The 25,000-nt window shown below is 47.3% G+C and overlaps 1 protein-coding gene and 3 non-coding genes across 6 annotated transcripts; all 4 read right to left on the reverse strand.

Annotated features, from left to right (window-relative positions):
- Positions 1 to 2,695: 2,695 nt before the first annotated feature.
- On the reverse strand, positions 2,696 to 22,790 carry LOC147006984 (uncharacterized). Of its 3 annotated transcripts, none has more exons than XM_085867682.1 (4): positions 20,002 to 20,177; positions 14,265 to 14,408; positions 7,304 to 7,447; positions 2,696 to 3,015 (listed from the first exon to the last, which is right to left on the reverse strand). In XM_085867682.1, the coding sequence occupies exons 1-4, from the start codon at positions 20,105 to 20,107 to the stop codon at positions 2,975 to 2,977; spliced, it is 435 nt and encodes a 144-aa protein (XP_085723808.1). In that variant the 5' UTR covers positions 20,108 to 20,177; the 3' UTR covers positions 2,696 to 2,974. The 3 variants fall into 3 exon arrangements, with proteins under 3 accessions (XP_085723808.1, XP_085723809.1, XP_085723807.1); XM_085867681.1 differs by lacking the exons at positions 14,265 to 14,408; positions 20,002 to 20,177 and adding exons at positions 20,731 to 20,859; positions 22,408 to 22,790 and having other exon boundaries at positions 2,860 to 3,015; XM_085867683.1 differs by lacking the exons at positions 14,265 to 14,408; positions 20,002 to 20,177 and adding an exon at positions 8,127 to 9,036 and having other exon boundaries at positions 2,858 to 3,015.
- TRNAQ-UUG (transfer RNA glutamine (anticodon UUG)) lies at positions 4,526 to 4,597 on the reverse strand. The gene has a single exon. It is a non-coding gene; the product is annotated as a tRNA-Gln (tRNA).
- Positions 9,957 to 10,028, reverse strand: TRNAQ-UUG (transfer RNA glutamine (anticodon UUG)). The gene has a single exon. It is a non-coding gene; the product is annotated as a tRNA-Gln (tRNA).
- Positions 16,666 to 16,737, reverse strand: TRNAQ-UUG (transfer RNA glutamine (anticodon UUG)). Its single transcript has one exon. It is a non-coding gene; the product is annotated as a tRNA-Gln (tRNA).
- Positions 22,791 to 25,000: the final 2,210 nt, after the last annotated feature.

Below are 25,000 nucleotides of genomic sequence, written 5' to 3' on the forward strand. Positions count from 1 at the left end.
GTATCCAACGTGATCTCCACTCATGGCTCACAGACTTCCTGTCCTGTCACAGTCAACGTGTGGCCCTCAATGGAGAAATCCCCTCTTCCCGTCCAGGCTGGAGTTCCTCAATCCAGTGTTCTGGGTCCTGTTCTTTTTCTGGTTTTCATCAATAATCTCTCCGACTCTCTGGAAAATCCTCTTCATCTCTTTGCTGATGACTGCACCCTCTGCCGTACCATCTGTCATCCCTCTGATCAGAAGGAAGCAGGTTTGCAAACCTGGATAAAATCACAAACTGGTCCAACACATGGAACATGTCTTTCAGTCATGACAAATCTAACACCCTCACACCTCCACCCCCCAAACGCTATCTAATTTCTCAACAATCCTCTGGAAGGAGTCATTTCATTCAAGCTTCTGGGTCTCACCGTCGTGACCTTTCCGGAGAAAGCCACAATTCAAACCTGGCCTCCAAAGCCAGTCGCCGACTGAGCATGCTCCATCGTGCAAAGTCCTTCCTTGGCCGACCTCAGCTGCTGACCACACACAAAGCTTTTGTCGGCAGCCTGATGGAGTACTGCTCTCCCCTCTGGGCTGGTGCTCCTGCCTCTCACCTTTCTCGACTTCACGCTGTGGAAACCAAGGCATTTAGCATCATCGGGATCTCCCACGGTGAGGCTGAGTCTTTGGGTCTCTCACTCTCTCACCGCAGGCAGGTCGGTGGACTTTCTGTCTTCTCCCATGTCTTTCCTGGACTCACTCACGGACAAGAAACCAAGTCTTTAAACTTCATCTTCTGGGACTGAGACATCTCGTGGGAGAGAATAAAAATCTTCAGTTGTTGAGGCGCTGTTCTTCATCTCAAGGACGAGGCAATCAGGTCACTTGGTGAACGGTTTCAGGGGGTAATGGAACTGCACCTCCCCTCTGAGCTGGCTACCCTGCCTCACATCTTGCTCACCTTGAAGCCGTATAAACCAAGGTCTTTAAGGTTATTGGAATCACCCGCACTGAACCTGAGTCTATCACTTCACCATCACAGACAGGTCGGTGGTCTTTATCTCTCTTGTACCACCTCCTTTCTGGTGTTGCACACTCTGCTCTTCCCGTGCTTTGTCCTCCCCAGGTTTCTGCAGGGCTCACACAGTCCATCATCAACCCCCTTCTGGTGAACCTATCAAAATCCAGGATCACTCCTCACTTCCACCCATTTGTTCCTCTTATTTTCCCACCTGTGGAATCAACTTCCACATCCTCTTCAAGCTCACTCTTCCCTTCAGGTCTTCGAGAAAGCTGTTCGCCACCATTTTTCAGATCATCCCCAATCCCAAACCATGATCTTTTCAACGTCGTTAACCCCACCCAAATCCCATCTTCCAAATTTTCCAGTTTTCCCTCCTTGGAATTTCCTTCGGCATCCATCTTGTCCACCCAAAGCATCTTCTGTGTCCAACTTGTCCATCCCATGCATGTTTTGCGTCGTGTTTTTGTCTGTCATGTCCTGATCCGTTCAGTGCACCAGCTCTTCTTCGATGGACCGAATGAGGAATGCTCAAGCAACAAATATGGAATGATTTATCATTTGGCAGAAAGATATTCTTCCTTGTGGGGGATTTCCGTCAAATCCTTCCAGTTTTCACCAAAGATGGAGGCCAAATATTTCCAGGGCCTGTCTCACCAGGTCTCCATTGTGGAGACACAGCGAACAACTCCACCGATGGAGCAACATGCGCGTCGTCAACCTCCTGAACGATGACGTTGACAACATCCGCCAGAGACTACAGGAGTATGCTAAGTCGCTGCTGCAGCAGGAGAGGGTCTCTTTCCCATTGTCGTCGCTATCCCCTGCTCTGATGTCATTCACTTGCCTCTCGAACATTGCGACAACTCAAGAGGAAGCACTTCTCACGCACATCTACACTGGGCTGGAGGAACCGGCAAATATTTCAAACCTCACATGTTGTCTCCTTGAGTGAACATGTTAACCTCCTCAATGCTGAACAGGCAGCCATGTTGAACACAATCACAGAATAGTGGCAGTCGAGAAAGGCACCTCATCTTCCTGGATTCACCTGGTAGCACCAGCAGGACTCTCCTCCTCAAGATATAATTTTCCTCAATACTCCACATCTCTACCTCCATGCCAAGAAGGGTCCACACGTGCAATCCTCACCAACAAAAACACTGATGTTGACGGCCTCAACAAACTCATCATGAATTGTCTGACGGGTGATTTGTTCGTCCTGATAAGTGATGACTCCGTTCGTCCGAGAAGGCCAGCGTTCTCCATGACAACAAGTAAAAGTCAGGTCCAGAGTCTCAGGTGTTGTGGTATTCTGTTTAAAAGTAGTGTATTTACACAAGGCCAGCTCTTCCTCGTTGTATGACAAGTTGGAGATCCTCAAGGTCTTCAGGTCTTTGCGGATCAATCCGAGTTCCATCCAGCAAAAAAACCTCTCGAGATGTTGTCTCAGATCAGCAGCCTCCAACTCTCTGCATGATGCGCAACTCTGTCGATCATGAAGTTATCACCGAATAAATCCATTCTTCTCGAAACAAAACAACACTGTTCCATTTCAATGAGTTGAGTATTTTTGGAAGAACGACCTGGGTTCGAAATTGGGAGGAGGACTCGAGATATGAGGAATCGGAGAGCACGCAGAGATGAGGAGACCAAAGAGTTTGATCCCTGGCATGTACCGCAGTCTCATCCGTACCCCAGACAGTTTGATCAAATGAATGAATGACAGGTGGGGGGGAGGGGTTCTATATTTTATTTATAAATATACAACAAAAGTTATGTATTTTAATAATGACACAAAGATTGTAATTTCTGTTCGTGAAATGACGAGTCCTGAATGCTGCGAAAGTATAAATGTGAGGCAGTAGGTACCCAGTTACATACCTGTCTCCTTGTTTACACCTGATCCTTGTTCGTCTCTGTGTTCCTCATGAGATGAAGCAGATCCAGACCAAAGGGGTCCTTTGGGATTCACATTTCACAATCAAAGGGCCGGAGTGGCTTTTGTCCACCTGCAAGAGTGAAGGATGAAAGGTGAACTTTCTCAGGCACACACTCACACACATAAACGTGTTCACTGTATACCCGCACACACATCGGGGCGGATCCAGACATTTTTTAGGGGAGGAGGGGTTCACTTTAGGTTGAGATGTTCTAATATTGTGAAATATATCACCAAGCCTTACTCAAGTCAATGTAATAATCCAGGAAAAAGCGGTTAATCTCTCCAGAGCTCGCAGTGTCCGACTCCACAGGAAAATTTGGGAATATCGAGCAACTTAATGAAAAGGCCTCAGGCCGGTCACAAACTGATTCGAGATATTTTGGAATCTTTGCGACGGATCTTGACAACTGCGACATATGAGGTCAGGCGAGATCACATCGGTGACTTGCTGCAGGTATCGTGTAAACCTGTACTCACCTGTTCCATGGTCGGGTTGTCGGCAACTAAACCGTCTCCCCTATCAGGTTTCCTGGGGAGGATGGTCCATGATACGGACACCCAGCAGGATTAAAAACATAACATGTCAAAGGGAGGAGGAGCTCCTTGTGAGCCAACGTCCATCCATGTCTCGTACCCAACTGAGTCTGAGGACGTCCTCCTGCAGGTGGGTTGCTTCTTATGAGGAGGTTGGTGGCAAGATGTGCACTCCGGCCACCGTAAAACCCTTCACTCCGAAAAAACCATCGGAAGATTGAAAACCCACTCCGTGGGAGGACCTCCTGTGCAGCTGTCGATCTTGGCTCATGTACAGATGCAGATCCGACCGATCAGTGGGATACAAAACGTAAAATGATCAACCTGGCGGAGGTACCTGCTCTTACCGAGAGCTGTTCTTGTTAATATTTGCACGTGTCACATGACACAAAAAGGATAGCACTCTGACAAAGAAGCGATGATGTTCTCTTCCTGCCACTCCATTCACAACAGCAGTGTGCCGACAGGGTAAAGACAGGTAATCTTCCCCAACACACAGGTGGTCGAGCACCCCCGGAAGTCATCCTCAAGATTCTTCTCTTCTCCATAAAAAAACCCAATGAAGTCGGTGGCTTCCTGAAAGTCCCTGTGATGTCCATATTGTATTCCCCATGTTCCCCACCCCATCCCTCTGCCTTCCACAGATCTCCTAATGTCTCTGTCCCCCCCTGTTTTGTCCTTCCTCTCCTGCCCCTCTTGTCTCATGCCCCCTTGCTGTGCGTTGTGTGTAAACTCTCATATGAGCCTCGACAATGTCTACAAAAAAGAAATTTATCTCCCCTTCATTATCTTCAGCATCTCGATCAGATCTACTCGTAACCGTCCCCTTTCTTGTGTCCGAGATCACCCGTACAAAGGTCCTTCCTGAATCGTGGTGACCAAAACTACACATGTTCCAGATGTGGTGCTCACTAAATTCCTCCACGATGTTCACACCACCTCTTCTGATTTATAATTGATCCCCCTCCGAATAAAACCGCAGTTTCACCGATTGCTGCCTTGTCCTCTCCGTTTCCTTTTACAAACCTCCAAAATAAAACATGAGGTCCCACCGAGATTTGAACTCAGATCACTGGATTCAAAGTCCAGAGTGCTAACCATTACACCATGGGACCTTGTGTGTATGTTTTCAGATGGAAAACCAAATCCTACATTGGAATCATCAGAAGCAATCTGAACAAGCAAAGAGTAAAGATGGAGTGATCAGGAGGAACATGAAGAGGATTCGGGTTTCAGCTCCCACTCTCAAACCCATCCAGGTACAGCCAGGTGAGCCTTGTTCAAAACAGTTTCCTGAGAATTCACTTCTCCGAAGAGAGATATACAAATAAAGAGAGAAATTGAAAGTGAAATGGAGATAAAAGAAGGGAAGATGAACAAAAAGAAAAAAGAACCAAGAATAAGAACAAAGAGAAATCTTCCTCCACATATCACGAGCTTTTGACACGGTCTGGCATCCCGCACTGCTCAACAATCTCTCTTCTTCCGGTATCCAAGGTGATCTCCACTCATGGCTCACAGACTTCCTCTCCTGTCACAGTCAACGTGTGGCCCTCAATGGAGTTTTTTCATCCCCTCTTCCTGTCCAGGCTGGAGTTCCTCAATACAGTGTTCTGGGCCCTCATCTTTTTCTGGTTTTCATCAATGATCTCTCCGACTCTCTGGAAAATCCTCTTCATGTCCGAGCTGATGACTCCACCCTCTACTGTACCATCTGTCATCTTTCTGATCGGCAGGAAGCAGGTTCTTCGCTCACTGCACACCTGGATAAAATCACAAACTGGTCCAACACATGGAACATGTCTCAGTCATGACAAATCTAACACCCTCACCATCCCCCCCCAACCACCACCCACCACCAACTGCTTTCTCAACAATCCTGTGGAAGTAGTCATTTCATTCAAGCTTCTGGGTCTCACTGTCGTGATCTTTCCGGAGAAAACCACATTTCCAACCTGGCCTCCACAGCCAGTCTCCGACTGGGCATCCTCCGTCGTGCAAAGTCCTTCCTTGGCTGACCTCAGCTCCTCACCACATACAAAGCTTTTGGTGGCAGCCTGATGGAGTACTGCTCTCCTCTTTGGGCTGGTGCTTCTGCCTCTCACCTTTCTCGACTTTACGCCGTGGAAACCAAGGCATTTAGCATCATTGGCATCTGCACAGTGAGGCTGAGTCTTTGGGACTCTCACTCTCTTACCGCAGGCAGGTAGGTGGACTTTCTGTCTTCTACCATCTCTTCCCTGGTCTCGTCCCCACAACCCCCCTCCCCCGCTCTGTCCCCACCATATTTCTACACCATATTTTCCAACCCAAGCTCCACCCAACTGGGTGATTTCCAACCCTAGCTCCGCCCAACTGGGTGATTTCCAACCCCAGCTCCACCCAACAGGGTGATTTCAAACCCGAGCTCCGCCCAACTGAGTGATTTCCAACCCCAGCTCCGCCAAACTGGGTGATTTCCAACCCTAGCTCCACCCAACTGTGTGATTTCCAACCGCAGCTCCACCCTACTCGGTGATTTCCAACCCTAGTTCCACCCAACGGGGTGATTTCCAACCCTAGTTCCACCCAACGAGGTGATTTCCAACCCGAGCTCCGCCTAACTGGTTGATTTCCAACCCTAGTTCCACCCAACGGCGTGATTTCCAACCCGAGCTCCAGCCAACTGGATGATTTCCAACCCGAGATCCGCCCAACTGGGTGATTTCCAACCCTAGCTCCACCCAACTGGATGATTTCCAACCGCAGCTCTGCCCAACTGGGTGATTTCCAACCCTTGCTCCACCCAACTGGGTGATTTCCAACCCCAGCTCCGCCCAACTGGGTGATTTCCAACCCGAGCTCCACCCAACTGGATGATTTCCAACCGCAGCTCTGCCCAACTGGGTGATTTCCAACCCTTGCTCCGCCTAACTGGGTGATTTCCAACCCTTGCTCCGCCCAACTGGGTGATTTCCAACCCTAGTTCCACCCAACTCGGTGATTTCCAACCCTTGCTCCACGCAACTGGATGATTTCCAACCCTAGCTCCACACAACTGGGTGATTTCCAAACCTCGCTCCGCCCAACTGGATGATTTCCAACCTCAGCTCCGCTCAACTGGGTGATTTCCAAACATAGCTCCGCCCAACTGGATGATTTCCAACCCAAGCTCCACACAACTGGGTGATTTCCAACCCGAGCACCACACAACTGGGTGATTTCCGCCCCCCTCGTACGGCCCAACTGGGTGATTTCCAACCATAGCTCCACCCAACTGGGTGATTTCCAACCGCAGCACCACCCAACTGGGTGATTTCCAACCCCAGCTCCACCCCACTGAGTGATTTCCAATCCTACCTCCCCCCCAACTGAGTACTTTCCAACCCCAGCTCCGCCCCACCGGGTGATTTGCAACCCTGGCCAGGTGAGCCTTGTTCAAAAGAGTTTCCTGGGAATTCACTTCTCCGAAGACAGATACACAAATAAAGAGAGAAATTGTAGGAAAGAGAAAATCCGAACAAGAAACCAAGTCTTCAAACTTCATCTTCTGGGTCTGAGACATCCAGCGGGAAGAGAATAAAAATCTTTAGTTGTCGAGGCGGTTCTTCATCTCAACGACGAGGCAATCAGGTCACTTGGTGAAAGGTTTCAGGTGGTAACGGAACTGCACCTCCCCTCTGAGCTGGCTCCCCTGCCTCACATCTTGCTCAACTTGAAGCCACAGAAACCAAGCAAAGTCTTTAAGGTTATTGGAATCTCCCGTGCGAAAGCTGAGTCTCTCATGAAGCATGAAAAAGCAGGTGATCAAAAAAATCAACATTGGGTACCCAGTTACATACCTGTCCCCCTGTTTACACCTGATGCTTGTTCATCTCTGTGTTCCTCAAGAGATGATACAAATCCAGACCTGAAGGGGTCCTGAGGATTGAAGCCAGAAGGACCTTCCACTTCTGAATCAAAGGGCCAGAGAACCATTTGTCCATCTGCAAGAACGAACGATGAAATGTGAACCGGGGGAAAAAAAGCGCACACATAAAATACCCACACACACATAAACACACATAAACACACACACACACACACACACACACACACACACACACACACACACACACACACACACACACACACACACACACACACACACATAAACACACACACAAACGCACACAAACATAAACACACACACACACACACACATAAACACACACACACACACACACACACACACACATAAACACACACACACACACACATAAACACACACACACACACACACACACACACACACACAAACACACACACACACACACAAAATACCCACAAAATATACACACACACACACACACACACACACGCACACGCACACACACACACACACACACACACACACACACACACACACACACACTCGTGGCCAAAAATAATGTCACCGTTGCACTTTTTTTCAAATAACTTATAATTTTCTCAAAAATAAGTTTAAATTGACAAAAGTATTTTGTTTCCACAATCCTACATTTCACTGTTAATATTCCAGAACCTTTGTTTTTGATTCAGAACTTAATAAATCCTTTTTAATCAGAAAATACGATGAAATGCCATTGATAAAATAATGAAGACCTTCGACTTACCATTTGGTATCAGGGACTTTGGACAGAATACCTGCAGTGAAGCACTTCCTGTAGCCATGAATGAGATTCCTACTCCTCTGTCCTGGCAGGATGTCCCACTCTTCTTGTACAAACTGCTCCAGTTCTCCCAGATTTGAAGGGGACCTTCTTCCAACTGCTGTTTTCAGATCTCCCCACAGGTGTTCAATGGGATTGAGATCTGGACTCATTGCTGCCCACTTCAGAACAGTCCGGTGTTTTATCTTGAACCATTCCTGGTGATTTTGAAGTGTGTTTGGGGTCAATGTTTAACCCAGTGTCAGAAAGCTTACAGAGACACAGCTTTCCCACACGGTGCTAAACATTGTTCTCCAAAATTCCTCCTTGGTAATCTCCTGATACCATGTCCACACTCAAGGTACCCAGTACCAGAGGAAGCACAGCAACCTCAAAACACCACTGAACCTCCTCCATGTTTGACTGCAGGGAAGGTGTTTTTCTTTGAAGGATTCATTTTGTTTTCTGGAAACATCGAGATGATGTTCTTCACCTAAAAGCTCTAATTTGGTCTCATCTGTCCACAGAACAATCTCCAAGAAGGATCTTGGTTTGTTCAGGTGTGTTTTGGTGAACTCCAGTCGGGCTTTCTTATGTCTCTCTCTCAGCAGTGGGGTCCTCCTGGGTCTCCTCCCATAGAACCCCCTTTCATTGAGTTGGTGACGGATGGTGCGAGTTGAAACTGTCGTACCTTGTGTTTGAAGGTCAGCTCGAATCTGTTTAACAGTTAATCGAGGTTCTTTCTCCACCATTCGAACAATCCTTCACTGCAATCTTCGATCAAGTTTTCTCTTGAGGCCACGTCCAGGGAGGTTGGCTTCAGGGCCATGGGCCTTAAACTTCCTGATAACATTGTGTACGGTGGACACAGGAACATCAAGGTGTCTCGAGATGGACTTGTAACCTTGAGATTGTCCATGCTTGGATACAATCTTGTGTCTGACCTCCTCAGACAATTCTCTGGTGTTCTTTATTTTCTCGGTGCTCATTGCGGAACACACAGTGACACAAAACATCAGAATGACTCCTTTTCTCCACTCAAACTGGTTGAATGAGTGATTTTTATATTGCAGGCACCTGCAGCTCACCACAGGTGAGTTCAATTCCAAAGGAAACGAGAATCACCTGCTTGAAATCTCATGATTTCTAACAACTTCTTAAAGGTGTCATGAAGACAAGTTAAAATCGATTGAACAACTTGATCAACAAGTTTGTTTTTTTTAAACTGGATGAAACCAACAGGAAAAATGTAATGAAATGTTACAAACAAATAGATATTAAAAATGTGAATATTAAAAATAACAAGAGAGGTAATTGATTTCCAATCCACGTCCCCGATACCGATGTGATACTTTCAAATCCAAAAAGGGGAAAACTGTGAAAAATTGATTTGTGTGAACTGTGAAAACACAAGGCGTGTACATTTTCACATCCAGAGTCATGTGGACCCAGTGTGATATAGATAAGTTTTGTGGACCGTCGACGCTTCGTCCAGGAGGAGATAACAAACACTTATCTCCATTATAGTCCAGGTGAAGCCCTGTCTCCTTCAGGTGCCCCTCATAGCTGAGTCTCCCTTGGCCCAGAATCAATCCAGTAACCCTGGGCTGAACCCCCTCTGTGGCAGCTTCTGCATGTCCTTCCTGAGTTGTGGAAACCAAAGCTACACACAACATTCCACATGTGGTCCTCACTAAATTCCTCCACGATGTTCACACCACCTCTTCTGATTTACAATTGATCCCCCTTCGAATAAAACCGCAGCTTTATCGATTACTGCCTTGTCCTCTCCGTTTCCTTTGACCAACATCCAAAATAAAACATGAGGTCCCACCGAGATTTGAACTCAGATCGCTGGATTCAAAGTCCAGAGTGTTAACCATTACACCATGGGACCTTGTGTATATGTTGTCAGATGGAAAACCAAATCCTACATTGGAATCATCAGAAGCAATCTGAACAAGCAACGAGTAAAGATGGAGTGATCAGGAGGAACATGAATCGGATTCGGGTTTCAGCTCCCACTCTCAAACCCATCCAGGTACAGCCAGGTGAGCCTTGTTCAAAAAGGTTTCCTGAGAATTCACTTCTCCGAAGAGAGATATACAAATAAAGAGAGAAATTGAAAGTGAAATGGAGATAAAAGAGGGGAAAATGAACAAAATGAAAGAAGAACCAAGAATAAGGACAAAGAAAGAGAAATCTCCCTCCACATATCACGAGCTCTCGACACGGTCTGGCATCCCGCACTGCTCAACAATCTCTCTTCCTACGGTATCCAAGGTGATCTCCACTCATGGCTCACAGACTTCCTCTCCTGTCACAATCAACGTGTGGCCCTCAATGGAGTTTTTTCATCCCCTCTTGCTGTCCAGGCTGGAGTTCCTCAATCCAGTGTTCTGGGTCCTCATCTTTTTCTGGTTTTCATCAATGTCTCTCCGACTCTCTGGAAAATCCTCCTCATCTCTTTGCTGATGACTCCACCCTCTGCCCTAACATCTGTCCATCTTTCTGATCGGCAGGAAGCAGGTGATTCGCTCACTGCAAACCTGGATAAAATCACAAACTCGTCCAACACATGAAACATGTCTTTCAGTCATGACAAATCTGACACCCTCACCCCCCGCCCCCCACCCCCCACCACCAACTGCTTTCTCAACAATCCTGTGGAAGAAGTCATTTCATTCAAGCTTCTGGGTGTCACTGTCGTGATCTTTCCGGAGAAAACCACATTTCCAACCTGGCCTCCACAACCAGTCTCCGACTGGGCATCCTCCATCGTCCAAAGTCCTTCCTTGGCCGACCTCAGCTCCTGACCACAGAAAAGCTTTTGTCGGCAGTCTGATGGAGTACTGCTCTCCTCTCTGGGCTGGTGCTCCGACCTCTCACCTTTCTCGACTTCACGCTGTGGAAACCAAGGCATTTAGCATCATTGGCATCTCCCACGGTGAGGCTGAGACTTTGGGTCTCTCATCCTCTCACCACAGGCAGGTCGGTGGACTTTCTGTCTTCTGCCATCTCTTCCCTGTACTCGCCCACCCACCCTACCGCCGCTCTGTCTGCGATATTTACCCACCATATTTCTGCACCATATTTTCCAACCCCAGCTGCGCCCAATTGGGCGATTTCCAACCCAAGCTCCACCCAACTGGGTGATGTCCAACCCGAGCTCCGCCCAACTGGGTGATTTCCAACCCTACCTCTGCCAAACTGGGTGATTTCCAACCCTAGCTCCGCCCAACTGGGTGATTTCCAAACCAAGCTCCACACAACTGGGTGACTTCCAACCCAAGCTCCGCCCATCTGGGTGATTTACAACCCTAGCTCCACCCAACTGGGTGATTTCCAACCCGAGCTCCGCCATACTAGGTGATTTCCAACCAAAGCTACGCCCAACTGGGTGATTTCAAAACTGAGCTCCACCCAACTGGGTGATTTCCAACCTGAGCTCCACCCAACTGGGTGATTTCCAACCTGAGTTCCACCCAACTGGGTGATTTCCAACCCTAGCTCCACCCAACTGGGTATTTTCCAACCCCAGCTCCGCCAAACCGGGTGATTTCGAACCCGAGCTCCGCCCAACTGGGTGATTTCGAACCCGAGCTCCGCCCAAGTGGGCGATTTCCAACCCTAGCTCTGCCCAATTGGGTGATTTTGAAACCAAGCTCCACCCAATTCGGTGATTTCCAACCCTAGCTCCACCCAATTGGTTGATTTCCAACCCCAGCTCCACACAACTGGGTGACTTCCAACCCAAGCTCCGCCCATCTGGGTGATTTACAACCCTAGCTCCACCCAACTGGGTGATTTCCAACCCGAGCTCCGCCATACTAGGTGATTTCCAACCAAAGCTACGCCCAACTGGGTGATTTCAAAACTGAGCTCCACCCAACTGGGTGATTTCCAACCTGAGCTCCACCCAACTGGGTGATTTCCAACCTGAGTTCCACCCAACTGGGTGATTTCCAACCCTAGCTCCACCCAACTGGGTATTTTCCAACCCCAGCTCCGCCAAACCGGGTGATTTCGAACCCGAGCTCCGCCCAACTGGGTGATTTCGAACCCGAGCTCCGCCCAAGTGGGCGATTTCCAACCCTAGCTCTGCCCAATTGGGTGATTTTGAAACCAAGCTCCACCCAATTCGGTGATTTCCAACCCTAGCTCCACCCAATTGGGTGATTTCCAACCCCAGCTCCACACAACTGGGTGACTTCCAACCCAAGCTCCGCCCATCTGGGTGATTTACAACCCTAGCTCCACCCAACTGGGTGATTTCCAGCCCGAGCTCCGCCTTACTCGGTGATTTCCAACCCGAGCTCCGCCATACTGGGTAATTTCCAACCCCAGCTCCGCCCAACTGGGTGATTTCCAAACTGAGCTCCACCCAACTAGGTGATTTCCAACCTGAGCTCCACCCAACTGGGTGATTTCCAACCTGAGTTCCACCCAACTGGGTGATTTCCAACCCTAGCTCCACCCAACTGGGTATTTTCCAACCCCAGCTCCGCCAAACCGGGTGATTTCGAACCCGAGCTCCGCCCAACTGGGTGATTTCGAACCCGAGCTCCGCCCAAGTGGGCGATTTCCAACCCTAGCTCTGCCCAACTGGGTGATTTCCAACCCCAGCTCCACACAACTGGGTGACTTCCAACCCAAGCTCTGCCCATCTGAGTGATTTACAACTCCAGCTCCACCCAACTGGGTGATTTCCAACCCGAGCTCCGCCATACTGGGTGATTTCCAACCCCAGCTCCGCCCAACTGGGTGATTTCCAACCTGAGCTCCACCCAACTGGGTGATTTCCAACCCTAGCTCCACCCATCTGGGTGTTTTCCAACTCCAGCTCCGCCAAACTGGGTGACTTCCAACCCGAGCTCCGCCCAACTGGGTGATTTCCAACCCTACCTCTGCCAAACTGGGTGATTTCCAACCCTAGCTCCGCCCAACTGGGTGATTTCCAAACCAAGCTCCACACAACTGGGTGATTTCCAGCCCGAGCTCCGCCTTACTGGGTGATTTCCAACCCGAGCTCCGCCATACTAGGTGATTTCCAACCAAAGCTACGCCCAACTGGGTGATTTCAAAACTGAGCTCCACCCAACTGGGTGATTTCCAACCTGAGCTCCACCCAACTGGGTGATTTCCAACCTGAGTTCCACCCAACTGCGTGATTTCCAACCCTAGCTCCACCCAACTGGGTATTTTCCAACCCCAGCTCCGCCAAACCGGGTGATTTCGAACCCGAGCTCCGCCCAACTGGGTGATTTCGAACCCGAGCTCCGCCCAAGTGGGCGATTTCCAACCCTAGCTCTGCCCAATTGGGTGATTTTGAAACCAAGCTCCACCCAATTGGGTGATTTCCAACCCTAGCTCCACCCAATTGGGTGATTTCCAACCCCAGCTCCACACAACTGGGTGACTTCCAACCCAAGCTCCGCCCATCTGGGTGATTTACAACCCTAGCTCCACCCAACTGGGTGATTTCCATCCCTAGCTCCACCCAACTGGGTGATTTCCAACCCTAGCTCCACCCAATTGGGTGATTTCCAACCCTAGCTCCACCCCACCGGGTGATTTCCAACCTTTACTCCGCCAAATTTGGTGATTTCAAACCCAAGCTCCACCCTACTGTGTGATTTCCAACCCAAGCTCCACCCACCGGGTGATTTCCAACCCAAGCTCCACCCTCCTGGGTGATTTTCAACCCTCGCCAGGTGAGCCTTGTTCAAAAAAAGCTTCCTGATAATTCACTTCTGCGAAGACATATGCAAACAAATAAAGAGAGAAATTGAAAGAAAGAGAGAGAAAACCCGAACAAGAAACCAAGTCGTCAAACTTCATCTTCTGGGACTGAGACATCTCGCAGGAAGAGAATAAAAATCTTCAGTTGTCGAGGCGCTGTTCTTCATCTCAAGGACGAGGCAATCAGGTCACTTGGTGAACGGTTTCAGGTGGTAACGGTACTGCACCTCCCCTCTGAGCTGGCTCCCTGCCTCACATCTTGCTCACCTTGAAGCCGAAGAAACCAAGGTCTTTAAGGTTATTGGAATCTCCCGTGCTAAAGCTGAGTCTCTCATGAAGCATGAAAAAGCAGGTGAGCAAGAAAATGAACATTGGGTACCCAGTTACATACCTGTCCCCTTGTTTACACCTGATGTTTGGTCATCTCTGTGTTGCTCAAGAGATGATATAAATCCAGACCTGAAGGGGTCCTGACGATCGAAGCCAGAAGGACCTTCCACTTCTGAATCAAAGGGCCAGAGAAACATTTCTCCATCTGCAAGAACGAACGATGAAATGTGAACCGGGTTGAGAAAAGTGCACACATAAAATACCCACACACACATACACACACACACACATACACACACACACACACACACACACACACACACACACACACACACACACACACACACACACACACACACACACACACACACACACACACTTGTGGCCAAAAATAATGTCACCGTTGCACTTTTTTTCAAATAACTGACAATTTTCTCAAAAATAAGTTTAAATTAACAAAAGTCTTTTGTTTCAACAATTCGACATTTCACTGTTAATATTCCAGAACCTTTGTTTTTATTCAGAACTTAATAAATCCTTTTTAATCAGAAAATACGATGAAATGCCATTGATAAAATAATTAACACCCTCGACTTCATGTTTGGTATCAGGGCCTTTGGACAGAATACCTGCAGTGAAGCACTTCCTGTAGCCATGAATGAGATTCCTACTCCTCTGTCCTGGCAGGATGTCCCACTCTTCTTGTACAAACTGCTCCAGTTTTCCCAGATTTGAAGGGGACCTTCTGCCCAACTGCTGTTTTCAGATCTCCCCACAGGTGTTCAATGGGATTGAGATTTGGACTCATTACTGTCCACTTCAGAACAGTCCGGTGTTTTATCTTGAACCATTCCTGGTGATTTGTGAAGTGTGTTTGGGGTCAATGTTCAACCAAGTGTCAGAAAGCTTACAGAGACACAGCTTTCCCACACGGTGCTAAACATTGTTCTCCAAAATTCCTCCTTGGTAATCTCCTGATGTGATGTCCACACTCAAGGTACCCAGTACCAGAGGAAGCACAGCAACCTCAAAACACCACTGAACCTCCTCCATGTTTGACTGCAGGGAAGGTGTTTTTCTTTGAAGGATTCATTTTGTTTTCTGCAAACATCGAGATGATGTTCTTTACCTAAAACCTCTAATTTGGTCTCATCTGTCCACAGAACAATCTCCCAGAAGGATCTTGGTTTGTTCAGGTGTGTTTTGGTGAACTCCAGTCGGGCTTTCTTATGTCTCTCTCTCAGCAGTGGGGTCCTCCTTGGTCTCCAAGCATAGAAACCCCTTTCATTGAGTTGGCGATGGATGGTGCGAGTTGAAACTGTCGTACCTTGTGTTTGAAGGTCAGCTCGAATCTGTTTAACAGTTAATCGAGGTTCTTTCTCCACCATTCGAACAATCCTTCACTGCAATCTTCGATCAAGTTTTCTCTTGCGGCCACATCCAGGGAGGTTGGCTTCAGGGCCATGGGCCTTAAACTTCCTGATAACATTGTGTACGGTGGACACAGGAACATCAAGGTCTCTAGACATGGACTTGTAACCTTGAGATTGTCCATGCTTGGATACAATCTTGTGTCTGATCTCCTCAAACAATTCTCTGGTGTTCTTTATTTTCTCCGTACTCATTGTGGTTCACACAGTGACACAAAACAGCAGAATGACTCCTTTTCTCCACTCAAACTGGTTGAATGAGTGATTTTTATATTGCAGGTACCTGAAGCTCACCACAGGTGAGTTCAATTCCAAAGGAAACGAGAATCACCTGCTTGAAATCTCATGATTTCTCACAACTTCTTAAAGGTGTCATGAAGACTGAAGATAAAATCGATTGAACAACTTGATCAACAAGTTTGTTTTTTAAACTGGATGAAACCAACAGGAAAAATGTAATGAAATGTTACAAACAAATAGATATTAAAAATGTGAATATTATAAATAACAAGAGAGGTAATTGATTTCCAATCCACGTCCCCGATACCGATTTGATACTTTCAAATCCAAAAAGGGGAAAACTGTGAAAAATTGATTTGTGTGAACTGTGAAAACAAAAAAGTGTATACATTTTCACATCCAGAGTCATGTGGACCCAGTGTGATATAGATGAGTTTTGTGGACCGTCGACGCTTCGTCCAGGAGGAGATAACAAATACTTATCTCCATTATAGTCCAGGTAAAGCCCTGTCTCCTTCAGCTGCCCCTCATAGCTGAGTCTCCCTTGGCCCAGAATCAATCCAGCAACCCTGGGCTGAACCCTCTCTGTGGCAGCTTCTGCATGTCCTTCCTGAGTTGTGGTGACCAAAACTGCACACAACATTCCACATGTGGTCCTCACTAAATTCCTCCCCAATGTTCACACCACCTCTTCTGATTTATAATTGATCCCCCTCTGAATAAAACCGCAGTTTCACCGATTGCTGCCTTGTCCTCTCCGTTTCCTTTTACAAACCTCCAAAATAAAACATGAGGTCCCACCGAGATTTGAACTCAGATCGCTGGATTCAAAGTCCAGAGTGTTAACCATTACACCATGGGACCTTGTGTGTTTGTTATCAGATGGAAAACCAAATCCTACTTTGGAATCATCAGAAGCAATCTGAACAAGCAACGAGCGAAGATGGAGTGATCAGGAGGGACATGAATAGGATTCGGGTTTCAGCTCCCACTCTCAAACCCTTCCAGGTACAGCCAGGTGAGCCTTGTTCAAAAAGGTTTCCTGAGAATTCACTTCTCCAAAGAGAGATATACAAATAAAGAGAGAAATTGAAAGTGAAATGGAGATAAAAGAAGGGACAATGAGCAACAAGAAAGAAGAAGCAAGAATGAGGACAAACAAAGAGAAATCTCCCTCCACATATCGCGAGCTCTCGATACGGTCTGGCATCCCGCACTGATCAACAATCTCTCTTCCTATGGTATCCAACGTGATCTCCACTCATGGCTCACAGACTTCCTCTCCTGTCACAGTCAATGTGTGACCCTCAATGGAGAAACCCCTCTTCCCGTCCAGGCTGGAGTTCCTCAATCCAGTGTTCTGGGTCCTGTTCTTTTTCTGGTTTTCATCAATGATCTCTCCGACTCTCTGGAAAATCCTCATCATCTTTTTGCTGATGACTGCACCCTCTGCCGTACCATCTGTCATCCCTCTGATCAGAAGGAAGCAGGTTCTTCGCTCTTTGCAAACCTGGATAAAATCACAAACTGGTCCAACACATGGAACATGTCTTTCAGTCATGACAAATCTCACACCCTCACACCTCCACCCCCCAACCGCTATCTAATTTCTCAACAATCCTCTGGAAGGAGTCATTTCATTCAAGCTTCTGGGTCTCACCGTCGTGACCTTTCCGGAGAAAGCCACATTTCCAAGCTGGCCTCCAAAGCCAGTCGCTGATTGAGCATCCTCCAACGTGCAAAGTCCTTCCTTGGCCGACCTCAGCTGCTGACCACATACAAAGCTTTTGTCCACAGCCTGATGGAGTACTGCACTCCTCTCTGGGCTGGTGCTCCTGCCTCTCACCTCTCTCGACTTCACGCTGTGGAAACCAAGGCATTTAGCATCATTGGGATCTCCCACGGTGAGGCTGAGTCTTTGGGTCTCTCACTCTCTCACCGCAGGCAGGTCGGTGGACTTTCTGTCTTCAACCATGTCTTTCCTGGACTCACTCACGTACAAGAAACCAAGTCTTCAAACTTCATCTTCTGGGACTGAGACATCTCGTTAGAAGAGAATAAAAATCTTCAGTTGTTGAGGCGCTGTTCTTCATCTCAAGGACGAGGCAATCAGGTCACTTGGTGAACGGTTTCAGGTGGTAATGGAACTGCACCTCCCCTCTGAGCTGGCTACCCTGCCTCACATCTTGCTCACCTTGAAGCCGTATAAACCAAGGTCTTTAAGGTTATTGGAATCACCCCCACTGAACCTGAGTCTATCACTTCACCATCACAGACAGGTCGGTGGTCTTTATCTCTCTTGCACCACCTCCTTTCTGGTGTTGCACACTCTGCTCTTCCCGTGCTTTGTCCTCCCCAGGTTTCTGCAGGGCTCACACAGTCCATCATCAACCCCCTTCTGGTGAACCTATCAAAATCCAGGATCACTCCTCACTTCCACCCATTTGTTCCTCTTATTTTCCCACCGGTGGAATCAACTTCCACATCCTCTTCAATCTCACCCTTCCCTTCAGGTCTTCGAGAAAGCTGTTCGCCACCATTTCAGATCATCCCCGATCCCAAACCATGATCTTTTCTCCCCTCGCTAACCTCACCCAAATCCCATATTCCAATTTTCCCTCCATGGAATTTCCTTCGGCATCCATCTTGTCCACCCAAAGCATCTTCTGTGTCCAACTTGTCCATCCCATGCATGTTTTGCGTCCTGTTTTTGTCTGTCATGTCCTGATCCGTTCAGTGCACCAGCTCTTCTTCGATGGACCGAATGAGGAATGCTCAAGCAACAAATATGGAATGATTTATCATTTGGCAGAAAGATATTCTTCCTTGTGGGGGATTTCCGTCAAATCCTTGCAGTTTTCACCAAAGATGGAGGCCAAATATTTCCAGGGCCTGTCTCACCAGGTCTCCATTGTGGAGACACAGCGAACAACTCCACCGATGGAGCAACATGCGCGTCGTCAACCTCCTGAACGATGACGTTGACAACATCCGCCAGAGACTACAGGAGTATGCTAAGTCGCTGCTGCAGCAGGAGAGGGTCTCTTTCCCATTGTCGTCGCTATCCCCTGCTCTGATGTCATTCACTTGCCTCTCGAACATTGCGACAACTCAAGAGGGAGCACTTCTCACGCACATCTACACTGGGCTGGAGGAACCGGCAAATATTTCAAACCTCACATGTTGTCTCCTTGAGTGAACATGTTAACCTCCTCAATGCTGAACAGGCAGCCATGTTGAACACAATCACAGAATAGTGGCAGTCGAGAAGGGCACCTCATCTTCCTGGATTCACCTGGTAGCACCAGCAGGACTCTCCTCCTCAAGATATAATTTTCCTCAATACTCCACATCTCTACCTCCATGCCAAGAAGGGTCCACACGTGCAATCCTCACCAACAAAAACACTGATGTTGACGGCCTCAACAAACTCATCATGAATTGTCTGACAGGTGATTTGTTCGTCCTGATAAGTGATGACTCCATTCGTCCGAGAAGGCCAGCGTTCTCCATGACAACAAGTAAAAGTCAGGTCCAGAGTCTCAGGTGTTGTGGTATTCTGTTTAAAAGTAGTGCATTTACACACGGCCAGCTCTTCCTCGTTGTATGACAAGTTGGAGATCCTCAAGGTCTTCAGGTCTTTGCGGATCAATCCGAGTTCCATCCAGCAAAAAAAACCTCTCGAGATGTTGTCTCAGATCAGCAGCCTCCAACTCTCTGCATGATGCGCAACTCTGTCGATCATGAAGTTATCATCGAATAAATCCATTCTTCTCCAAACAAAACAACACTGTTCCATTTCAATGAGTTGAGTATTTTTGGAAGAACGACCTGGGTTCGAAATTGGGAGGAGGGCTCGAGATATGAGGAATCGGAGAGCACGCAGAGATGAGGAGACCAAAGAGTTTGATTCCTGGTATGTACCGCGGTCTCATCCGGACCCCAGACAGTTTGATCAAATGAATGAATGACAGGTTGGGGGGGGGGTTATATATTTTATTTATAAATATACAACAAAAGTTATATATTTTAATAATGACACAAAGATTGTAATTTCCGTTCGTGAAATGACGGGTCCTGAATGCTGCGAAAGTATAAATGTGAGGCAGTAGGTACCCAGTTACATACCTGTCTCCTTGTTTACACCTGATGCTTGTTCGTCTCTGTCAACCTCAAGATGGGAAAAAAAATCTCCAAGGGGGACCTGAGGATTTGGAACAACATGGCCCGGCATTTCTGAACCAAAGGGCCGGAGTTGCTTTCGCTGACTTGCAAGAGAGAAGGAAATGGAAACTTATCACTCGCAAAACACACTCACACACATACACACACACACACACACACACACACACACACACACATACACATACACACACACACACACACACACACACACACATACACACACACACACTCACACACAAACACACACACACACACACAATCATAAAGTTAAAATCGATTGAATAACTTGATCAATAAGTTTTGTTTTTTAAACTCGGCGACATCAACAGGAAAAATGTCATTGAAATGTGACAAACAAATAGATATTAAAAATGTGAATACTGTAAATAACAAGAGAGGTAATTGCTTTCCAATCCACGTCCCCGATACCGATTTGATACTTTCAAGTCCAAAAAGGGCAAAACTGTGAAAATTTGATGAAAGGGTGTGGGAGAAAATTCTGGAAAACCACAAGTGGGACGGACGGACGGACCAGATGGAGAGAAAACCCATCGTCCCCTCCAGTGAAACCGGCAAGCAACGGGAAGGGGATGAATGAAGAAGAAATGTGACTCATGAAAAAGCAGATGAGAAAAAAAACAGAACAACCATAAGGTATCCGCAGTTACATACCTGTCCCCTTGTTTACACCTGACCCTTGTTCGTCTCTGTGTTCCTCACGAGATGATCCAGACCCAGAACTGAAGGGATCCTTTGGGATTGACATTTCACAATCAAAGGGCCGGAGTGGCTTTTGTCCACCTGCAAGAGTGAAGGATGAAAGGTGAACTTTCTCAGGTACACACATATACGTGTGCACTGTGTATCCGCACACACATCGGGGGGTAGTGGAGGATAAATGAGATTTTCGAGGCAGCCATTCAAATGAATGGGGGGGAAAGGAAAAACTTTCTGACTTAAGCCCCAAAAGCCCAAAATCGGAGACTGATTTCCTCCCCCTCCCATCCAAGCAAATGTAAAATTGAGACTTCCTGATTTAAGCACTTCTTTCCTTTCATATTTTCATTCCACTCAAAGAGTGAACCAATGAATATTTGTCCATGTTCTACTTTGTGGAATAAATAAATTTTTCTATGACATTCACTTTATCTCTTCAAGCACGAAAGAAAGTTCTGTCTGGGTGAGTTTTGTAAAATGGGGGAAGTGTTTTTCGAACACGGTCGTGCCGCGCTCCCGGACTCGATGTCTTGGGCACCTGAGAATGCGGAGAAGTTTCTGGCAACCCTCGATTCTGATTGTGACGCCGGACCGGGCGGCATCGCGTCACTGCATTGTATTTAAACAAGGCGCAAAAACTGATCCCCTTAACTACAGACTCGCTCTTCCATGAGCCTCGACTTCGTACACAAAAAAAAATGGAAGAAAATCGATTGATCCAAGAACGAACGAGCGGGGTTCCGTGTTCACGCAAAACTTGTCGACGAAGGGAAATACAATGACCGTTGCATGGACATCAAGATGTCGAAGATGAATCGGTGACCCCGTTCGAACTATAAACGTATCGGACTCATATACCTCTCGTACTCACACCTTACGGGTTACCTGGGTCATTCGGTGTCCGGCGTCTCCACTTTAGCCTCACTGGCAACGCCTTTCCCTTTTGCGCTTCCCTGGTCACGTCTTCCTGGTCCGATGTTCGGGGCGAACATTCATCCGCTGTGACCCGGTCCAGCGAGCACGTGACGAGTTCGGAATCTCAGAAACCTAAACTGCTCCGCACAACTTCATCACCATCCGTCTTTTAGCTGCTGCTTTGCCTTCACGAGTGAGGGGTCATCTCTGCGCGCAACACATTTTTTTAACCGAGAAAAACCGAACCCAGCAGCCTGAAACTTCACACCGCACAAACAATCGTTCACTGGGACCTCACTGATACCAAGCTGGAGAGAGGGCAGCCATCCCGATGGGTTGTCCAAGGTGTCAGGAGGGAGCTCGGTGGTGCTCGGGGAAAGGGGGGGGGAGGGGGCAGAAAATGAAAATTACATTTGGCTCGGATAGCAGCAGCACAGGCAAGCTGGGCCAAATGACCTTCTGTGTCCAAATTCTCTTCAATGAGCCTCGACCACACACACAACAATAAATAAATGAATGTTGTGTTTTTAAGGTTTGAACCGGACAAATAATCATCAAACACTCACTGAGTTCTCCCGTCCCCCCCCCCCTTGGACCGTTCACCCGACCTGATCACGAGGTATAAATCTCTGTCCACACAAACAAACACCCCGAGCTCTCTCGGTTCGAACATGTCCGCCCGAAGCGCCGATTCCACTTCACCTCCTTCAGCTTTACCTTCGTTAATATTCACGAGAGAAGACGTCTCCTCCGACCCGTCCACGGACACACACCGACGATCACCCTCAAACGGTAAACACAAACAACGGACACGAAAAATAAACTTTTGGCGGGAAACCACGTGCACAATGACGCGGCACGGATGCTCATACACCGCCCCTCGTACTCGGCTGAGTCTCCAAGCACAAAGTCTTCGAAATGTTAAAAATAAATATATAATAAAAACATCGAAAAAGTAATTGGTATAAGATGGAAAGTTAAAATATGACATTTGTATCGGATCCGAACAAAGAAAGATAATTTTATAAATACCGAGTTTCAAACACAAACGGGTCGTGGTCCGTGGTTACCTGGACAGGTAAACCGACGGCTGCTTCCCAGTGACACCGCGACATCTCTGATGAATAATTAATCGTTCAAACACCGCGAGTACATCACCTCTTTAGTGTACTTATCACCTCTTTAATCCTCCAGCACCTCGTTCTCCCACTAACCGACATTGTCGCCGCGAGAAATTTCAAACCGACCGACATCTTTGAAATCGTCCAATGAAAACAGGCGCTTGCAGTATAGCGGCACGTAATTGGCTGCCGCCTCTGATGACGTACATCCGGCACGTGATTGGCTGCCGCGTCTGATGACGTACGGAAGGCGGTTGGTTGAAGGTGTCGGTTCCACGAACCGTTGGACTGGTTCAGGTTTTTTAATATCCGTGACACGTCAATCAGAACCTCGTCCATCAAGTTTGTACTTTCCTTCAAATTGGTTTCCTTTACATGAATTCCGTTTTTACTTTGGTATAATGTGGTTAAAGGGGTATAAAGTGGTTATAATGTGGTGAAAGGGGTATAATGTGGATATTATGTGGTTAAAGGGGTATAATGTGGTTAAAGGGGTATAATGTGGTTAAAGGGGTATAATGTGGGTATATCGTGGTTAAAGGGGTATTTTGTGATTAAAGGGGTATAATGTGGATATAATGTGGCTAAAGGGGTATAATGTGGTTCAAGGGGTATTATGTGGTTACAGGGGTATAATGTAGGTATAATGTGATTAAAGGGGAATAATGTGGGTATAATGTGATGAAAGGGGTATAATGTGGTTAAAGGGATATAATGTGGTTCAAGGTACCTGTGAATAGTCTGGTCGGCTTCAACTTTGATTTACAAGGTATAGTTAGACAAAATGTTTATGTGTGTTTGTGTGTGTGTGTGTGTGTGTGTGTGTGTGTGTGTGTGTGTGTGTGTGTGTGTGTGTGTGTGTGTGTATGTGTGTGTATGTATATGTGTGTGTGTGTATATGTGTGTGTATGTATATGTGTGGATGTATATGTGTATGTATATGTGTATGTATATGTGTGTGTGTGTATATGTGTGTGTGTATGTGTGTATGTATGTGTGTGTATGTATATGTGTGTGTATGTATATGTGTGTCTGTATGTATACATGTGTGTATGTATATGTGTGTGTATGTATATGTGTGTATGTATATGTGTGTATGTATATGTGTGTGTTGTTCATAAAGTATAACATATTATCCGTGCTAACTCCCCTCCCCCCACACCTCTCCCTATCTTTGTCCCATCCTTGCTCTACCCCCTCCCTATACAGTGCAGCACCCTCCTCCCACACCTCTCTCACTCTCCCCTGCCCTTTCTCCATCTGTCTGTCGCTGGACATATCCGGACAGTGGTCATGTCTGGACGGTGTTTGTCTCCAGACATGTCCGGATGGGAGTTTGTTTTGCAGATGTGTCCGTGCGGTGTTTATGTCTGGACGGGAGTTTGTCTCCGGACAGTTCGTGTCTGGATGCGTCCGGGCGGTGTTTCTCTCCGAACCCCCCTCCTCCCCCCCCGCCCCCCCGTTTAGTCCTCCCAGTGGTATAATAAAGTTTATAATAAAACCGATTGTAATTATTTGAACCACCTTCCACCTTTTTGCTTCCTGCACTTGTGAAGCCGCCATTATTTACAATGGGGTTCGTGTTGGGGGTGAAAACGCTGCCCCAGCTCACTACCCCCAGCATGACGGGTCTTCGCTAAAAGAACGTTCGGCCGTTCACGGACACATAAGGTCTTCGGCGTATCGGCACATCGCCCTCGTGAGCCACATGACAATCCGAAATCATTCCTTTTCTCCAACAACCTCATCTCACATCATCAGATCACCAATTTAGATTCGGACAAGGTCACTCCACCTTGGACACGCTCCTTCCACTCACCTAGCAACGGATGGACACCCTCAATATGGGACACGACATCAGGGCCATCCCTCTGGACGTATCTTGTGCTTTCGATCCGGTCTGGCATCGTGTCTTTCTCCCCAAACGATCCGCCTGGAGTCCCCAAGGCGGTGTTTTCCGGCGAATCCCTGTTCGATATTTTTTGATTGTTTGAAAAACCCTTTGTCTTTTCGTTTGTGACGCCATTGAATAATGAATAGTTGTTTCTCTTCCTGTCTCCGCAGAGAATAATCTTTGAAGGAAAGACAATCTTTCTGACTGATTGGTGGAGGGACTTGGAGAGATCGACGTCCATTGATTTGAAGTTGGTTGAATTTTGTGGTTTTGTGCGTTATGGAGATTCAACTGG

The sequence above is a fragment of the Eptatretus burgeri genome, unplaced genomic scaffold, assembly GCF_056783735.1.
Source record: "Eptatretus burgeri isolate ZD-2024b unplaced genomic scaffold, Ebu_testis_v1 Ebu_testis_scaffold_927, whole genome shotgun sequence".
NCBI lineage: Eukaryota > Metazoa > Chordata > Myxini > Myxiniformes > Myxinidae > Eptatretus > Eptatretus burgeri.

Coding starts and splice junctions, on each gene's coding strand:
- LOC147006984 (XM_085867681.1), bottom strand. CDS start 22,681: ATGTCATATTTTAACTTTCCATCTTATACCAATTACTTTTTCGATGTT. Junction 7,448..20,730: donor AGGTGTAAACAAGGGGACAG/GTATGTAACTGC, acceptor TCGTTCTTGCAG/ATGGACAAATGGTTCTCTGG. Junction 3,016..7,303: donor AGGTGTAAACAGGGGGACAG/GTATGTAACTGG, acceptor TCACTCTTGCAG/GTGGACAAAAGCCACTCCGG.